At 45.3% G+C, this 6844-nt stretch overlaps 1 protein-coding gene across 1 annotated transcript in view; it reads right to left on the bottom strand.

The window, feature by feature from the left end:
- Window positions 1–6844, bottom strand: part of CTPS2 (CTP synthase 2) — an 83747-nt gene that overhangs the window by 46753 nt on the left and 30150 nt on the right. The window contains exons 10-13 of the mRNA XM_077761697.1: window positions 6149–6237; window positions 5078–5172; window positions 3310–3372; window positions 2897–2940 (exon numbers count right to left, since the gene is read on the bottom strand). Of these exons, the coding sequence (XP_077617823.1) occupies window positions 2897–2940; window positions 3310–3372; window positions 5078–5172; window positions 6149–6237 (291 nt within the window). The remainder of the gene's footprint in view (window positions 1–2896; window positions 2941–3309; window positions 3373–5077; window positions 5173–6148; window positions 6238–6844) is intronic.

Genomic DNA, 6844 nt, shown 5'->3' with positions numbered 1-6844 from the left:
TCCCATGATTTGCCTGCACAGCCATTTCAGCCATTAGTCAGGAAATATGTTTATAATAAAGCTTCATAAGGAACTCTTCTCTAGTCTTAGGTCTTCTGAGCATAAGACTTAAAAGTACCATCTGGCTGGGAAGTTATGGTTCATTATGGTCTGAATTGCAAGCTATAAAAAGGAGTGAAGAATATCTCTATATCCTTCCGTGGAATGATCTCCAGCATACAGCGTTAAGGGGAAAAAAGCAAGATAGAAAAAAATGGGCAGAGTATGCCACTATTGATCCAAGAAGGAGAGGGGGTTACAAGTAAACATAGAGGTTTACTTGTATTTTTTAAATGGAAAGATAACGTATTTAAAAGAAGAATTGGTGACTCCCATAAAGGAAGGGAGGGAATGGGATGGAGGAGAGAGGAACAGCAGTGGATTTCTCAAAATCAGTGGTTCTTAACGGGGGCTATTTTGTCTGTGCCCCCAGTGGACGTTCGGCAAGGTCTGGAAGAATTTTCAGTGTCACAATTGGGGGTTGGGAGGAGTGTAGTACTGACNTCTGACTTCGGCTCGGGTCATAATCCCACGGTTCGTGAGTTCGAACCCCGCTTTGGGCTCTGTGCTGACAGCTCAGAGCCTGGAGCTGCTTCGGATTCTGCGTCTCCCTCTCCCTCTGCCTCTCCCCTGCTCACAGTCTGTCTCTCTCTCAAAAATAAATAAACATTTAAAAATCTTTAATAATAATAATACAAAGACAAATAACCCAACTTAAAAACAGGCGTTTTAAGGACTTCAATAGACGTTTCTCCAAAGACGACATACAAGTGGCCAATAAGCACATGAAAAGATGCTCAACATCCTTAGCCATCAGGGAAATGCAAATCAAAGCCACAACAAGATACTTCACACCCACAGGATGGCTCTAATCAAAAAGACAGATAATGCTCTTAATCTCAGGTTGTAAATTCAAGCCCCATGTGAGGTGCAGAAAACAGTGGGACAGGTCCTCAAAAGCTTAAACATATAGTCACCCTATGACCTACAATCCCACTCCTACATGTATATACGCAAGTGAAACCACACACATGTCCACACAACAACTTGTACACCAGTATTGGGTCATAGCAGCATTATTCATAACAGCCAAAAAGTAGACACAACCCAAATGACCATCAATGAATGAATGGATTAATAAAATGTGTTACGTCCATATAATGGAATATGATTCAGCACTAAAAAGAAACAGTACTGAAAGATGCTATAAAACAGACGGACCTTGACAACATTATACTAAGTGACAGAACCCAGTCACAAAATGCCACATATTGTATGAATCCATTTACACGAAGTATCTGGAAGAGGCAAATCCATAGAGACAGAAAACAGATGAATGGCTGCCATGGGCTAGGGGTGACGGTAGCCGGGGGGTGTCAGGTTTAAGTGGTGTGAGGTTTCTTTTGAGGTAATGAGAATGGTCCAAAATTGATTGTGGTGATGGCTGCACAGATCTGTGCATTTGATAAAAGCCACTGAATCGTATGCTTCAAATGGCTAAATGTTATGGTATGTACCTATATCTCAGTAAAACTGTTGAAAAAAACAATCACGGGCCACCTGGCTGGCTCAATAGGAAGAGTATGCAACTCTTGATCTCAGGGTCATGAGTTCGAGCCCCACGTTGGATGTAGAGATTACTAAAAATAAATAATAAATAAACTTTTTTAAAAAGCCATCACAATGGTCAGGTATGCACTCTGACAGAGGTGGGTACGAGGCAAGGAAGGAAAGGAGGTCAGGATAGACTTCCCAAGATGAATAGGAAGTTGCCAGTCATAAGGTCTGGTTACTTTTCTAATTAAATTTTTCATTGGTTTTAGTGAGATTCCATAGGAGGGGAGGTTGCAGGAAGAGGGACACCTCAGGTATAGGGAATCTCAGGATCCATCTAAAAAAAAATCATTTAGATTGCCCAAACATCAACCCCCAAGCGTGGAAGGGATGAGGACACCAGACGTGAATTACAGCAGCCCCCCCTTATCCGTGGTTTCCCATTGGGGGGGGTCAGTACAGCCTGAGGCTACATCGCAGCGCCTGAGTCACTCACCTCATTTCATCGCCTCACACACGCATTTTAGCAGCTCACATCCTCCCGGGAAGGAGGGTGGGTAGAGCACAGTAAGACATCTTGAGAGCCAGAGAAACCACACTCACGGAACTTTCATCACGGTACCCTGTTATCGTTGTTCTATTTTATTACTGTTGTTGTTCATCTCTTATTGTGCCCAATTTATAAGTTATCGCAGGTGTGGATGGATAGGAAAACCTAAAGCATATACAGGGCTGGGCACTCTCCACAGTTTCAGGCAGCCCCTGGCGGCCTTGGCACGTGTCCCCCACAGATAAGCCGCCGGAGACAGAGCACAGTGGCCTTCAGTCACAGCCAAGAACCTTGCACTGAATATTTCCTAGGAAAAGGAATCCGTGGAAGATGAGGAGCAGCGCAAAAACGTTGTCACGTTTGTTTCGGAAAGATCGATGACTGCCAATGTGGAGACTAGACAGACGGGCGAGGAGTCCAGAGACAGGACAGCCCATTTATTTATAGTAGCTGTTATAAATTGTTGTCACAGTCGATTTCATCCTTTCCTAAACATTAAGCTTGAAAACAGCCGCAAAAAGAGATCAGTCCAGGACTGTGTCTTTCTTCAAGGCACAGCTGACGAGAGGGACGATTGAGAACAGAGCAGTTCGATACAAAAATAATAGTAGCAGTAGTAATAATAATAAAATCGTATCTAATCTAAAATGTCCTGATGTTGTAATGAAGAAATAATAACAATAGCCCCTTGTGAGTTTAGGTCAGAGCCAGAAACAAAATGACCCAACCCAGAAAGAGAAACAAGCCACTTACCAGAGGAACACGGGCATTTGGCTCAAATTCTGTGGAATCAGCATCTGAAGATTAAGAAAGGAGTTCAATCATTCACCAATATTGCTGAAAATAGTTTACGTAATACGAATTTTTTAAATAAAAGCTATTAGCAGGGCGCTTGGGTGGCTCAGTAGGTTAAGCATCCGACTCCGACTCAGGTCATGATCTTGCGATCCGGCATGAGTTTGAGCCCCAAGTCGGGCTCTGTGCTGACAGCTCTGAGCCTGGAGCCTGTTTCAGATTCTGTGTCTCCCCTGCTTCAAATTCTGTGTCTCCCTCTCTCTCCGTCCCTCTCCCGCTCACTCTGTGTCTCTGTCTCTGTCTCTGTCTCTCTCAAAAATAAATAAACACTAAGAAATATTTTAAAGGTTATTAGCAAACAGCAGGCTTACCTTTCAAGTTAAGGCAGTTTCTTGCAAACTCTATCACTGCTAGTTGCATCCCGAGGCAAATCCCTATTCGAAAAAGCATATACATAAAGCAGATGAACATATTTTGTATTGCTTCGTATTTCCCATTCATTTGCTTACCGTCAGTCTCCTCTATCTAGAATGCAGGCTCAGAGAGAGCAAGACTCTGCCGGGTTCACTGCTATACCCTCTGCACTCAGATCAACCGTGGCAGAGGCAGGAAGGAGGATTAGACCATCTGGACTTGAGGAAGAGGGAATTCAAGGTCAGAAAAGGGCAAGAGAAGACAGGGCAACGTCCAAAAGGCAAATCTGCCTCCTTCCAGATTTGTCTCTAAATTGAGGCATACATGTAGGCTGCACAGCTGTGCCAGAGCACCTCATTCCTTCCGAGAATATCTAACAACACCCCCACTCAAGAGGGAGACTTCACACTCCCTCTTCTCAGAGGGCAGCCTCAAGCTGGCCAGCAGGCAGGGATCTAAGGAGTGGCAAGCCTGTGTCAGGCTGCTGGGCCCAGAACAGCCCTCTATGCTCCCTGCCGAACGCCGGCATCTCCATGCGGGCTGGAGCATGGCGGAGAGCAGGGAAGGGGGATGCAAGACAGAAGCCAAGAGAGAGCTTGCTTGTTGAGGAGGAAATCAGACACCTGGGTAGCTCCAAGCGGCCACACGGATGGGCCCTTCACCCGTCTCTGCCTCCAGCAATTCTGTCTGCTAAACGAATGCCAAGGCGCACTCCAGATGTCATTATAGACACATCTGAGGTCTACAAGGGACTCATCGGAGAAGAGCAATCCACATACCTGGCACACCAGAACAAAAGTTGGTGAGCCTGAAACAGCTGGGTGCTTTGGGGAGGAACTTCAGAAAGTTCCATATGGCTAAGACATAAAGAGACACATAAAGAGAGCTAAAGAGTTGCAAACTATTCTATGTAGTGAAATCTGAAGAACACAAACCACATTTAGACAAAAACCAAACAAGATGATTTTGGGAGGCAGCGGGGAAAATGAGCAATGTTCTGATATAAAAGGCACCGAAGCCAGTCCACCTGGGTACAAACCCACCAGCACCGCCAAGCACAGTGTGAAACACAGCCTGTCCCCACTTCCGTTCCCACACCCGTCACCCCCCGCCCATTTCCCCCGCTGCAGGGCTGCCGTTACCCCATCGAGGGGCCAATTCATCCGGGTTCACGGGTCCAGAAGCCACGCTTTGCAATTTGAGCAAAGGCATTAAAAAGACCTGGCTCTACTAAATTTTAGCGAGTTCTTCCTGTGACATTGGATGGTCTGACTGTATTATCTTTTCTAGTTTCAAGCACTGAAAACATGGATTTGGGGAAAAATCAGAGAAGATAAGGGCAGGGGTACACCGCGACTTCTCCCAGCCTCTTGCTATCCAACCAGAAGAGCAGTGAGTTCTCCCAGGTCCGCAGCCTTTTCTATAAAGGCCTGGACAGTAAAGATGTTAGGGTGGCAGGCTGCAGGCCTCGAACTCTGCCACTGCACTATTACCACAGACAATGTGTAAACAGATCAGTGTGCTTTATTCCATTCACATATCATTTGCACAAACAGCCCATGAGCCAGGGGTGGCCTCCAGGACCTAGTCTGCTGGCCCCTGTGGCCGACTATTGCTACTTGAATATTCAAATCCGAGTTCGCAGGCTTCACGTGAACAAACCCTATGAAATGTTACCCCCAATCTAATAAACTCGTACTCAGGATCCATAAACATGAGTTTTACCCAGGAAAGGGATCTTCTTTGTCCGTGCCCAAGAGATTGCCTGGAGTTTCCCCAGTGTTCCTCGGATTCCAAAGCCTCCTGGCACAAGAACACCACTGCAATAGATACAAGACGTAGGTGAATTTGACATTGTCTTTATTTTTAAACCTCTTATGCTCAGCTGCTCGTGTTTACTGATCCCAAGTCCAACGCTTGCCATGGTTGCTAAAGAATATGCTTGAGGTCTCGGGGCGCCTGGGTGGCTTAGTCGGTTANGGACTTCGAGCTATATTTTCTGATAGGTCTTGGTGGTATGTGAGCATACACAGTGACTGGGAAAACTCAATTCCCTTTAAAATGCCACTGAGAAAATTGTCTGAATAAAAATAGGGTAAGGTTCTTTTAAAAGTACTATTATAAAAATGTGAAGATCTCTTGCATAATCAGAAAGAGCCAAACCAGTAAAATCAGCTCAAGATTTCAACTGCTAATTAAGTAGTGGCACATGAAAATTTCCTGGCCAGGAGAGACTTTAGAAACCTTCTAAGCAGGGGTGCCTGGGTGGCTTAGTCGGTTAAGCGTCCGACTTAGGCTCAGGTCATGATCTCACAATTCACAAGTTCAAGCCCCACGTCAGGTTCTGTGCTGACAGCTCAGAGCCTGAAGCCGGCTTCACATTCTGTGTCTCCCTCTCTCTCCGACCCTCCCCTGCTCACGCTGTCTCTCTCTCTCTCTCCTAGAAATAAATAAAAAAAAACATTTAAAAAAAAAAGAAACCTTCTAAGCAGGGGTGCCTGGGTGGCTTAGTCGGTTAAGCGTCCGACTTAGGCTCAGGTCATGATCTCACAATTCACAAGTTCAAGCCCCACGTCAGGTTCTGTGCTGACAGCTCAGAGCCTGAAGCCGGCTTCACATTCTGTGTCTCCCTCTCTCTCTGCCCTTCCCCTGCTCACTCTCCCCAAAATAAGTAAACATTAAAAATTTTTTTAATTAAAAAAAGCACAAAAATTTGGAATTGAGGTAAATCAAATCATTATGGAAAAAGCACAGTGGCATTCTGCTAACTGGTCCTGGACAGGACTCAGCACTCACTCAGCTTTGCATAGCTTCTGCCAAGCTTCATGGAATTTCACCGGGTCCTCGGTTTCGGTCGTCTGCTCCAGATCAATGGAGTCTATGTACTAAAAAACATCCAACAGATTAAAAGAACATTTAAGAAAAGTACATACTCAAAAATATTAGGGGCATCTAACATTATGACCCAATTATTCAATAACTACTTATTATGCAAACAGTGCACTGGTCGCTTAGGATAGAAATGCACAATCTCAGTCTTGTGGCTCTTAGAGCCTTCTGGTAAGGCTCCAGAACCAAATGAACAGGTATACGCACCATAGCGTGATAATGGCTATGATGGGCAAAGAGAATGCTGTGGAAATAAGTGAGAGCCACACTTAATTGAGACCCAGCGTGAAAGCTGGGAGGCCGGCAAGAAGGTGTGTGGGAGACACGGGGAGTGGGGGCGGGCGTGGAACACCTTGTATGAAAAATCTCAGAGTAAAGACAAAAAGGAGTGGTCACTCTGGGACTCTCAAAAGACACTCCACCCAGGGAGAGGAGAAGTTTACACTTGAAGCCATTGGAAGGTCTTAAGGAACACAGAGAACAGAGAGGGATTTTAGAAGGATCACTGTGCTATGATGTGGAAAATGGAGGGAAAATGGCAAACCCCTCGGGAAACCAGGCGAGGTAAACACAGAAGCAAAGTGGTCTAAAAAGAATATGGCG

The sequence above is a fragment of the Crocuta crocuta genome, unplaced genomic scaffold (genome assembly GCF_008692635.1).
Source record: "Crocuta crocuta isolate KB4526 unplaced genomic scaffold, BGI_CrCroc_1.0 scaffold657, whole genome shotgun sequence".
Taxonomy (NCBI): Eukaryota; Metazoa; Chordata; class Mammalia; order Carnivora; family Hyaenidae; genus Crocuta; species Crocuta crocuta.
The sequence above is the reverse complement of the archived record's forward strand: the minus strand, read 5'-3'. Positions and strand labels throughout refer to the sequence as shown.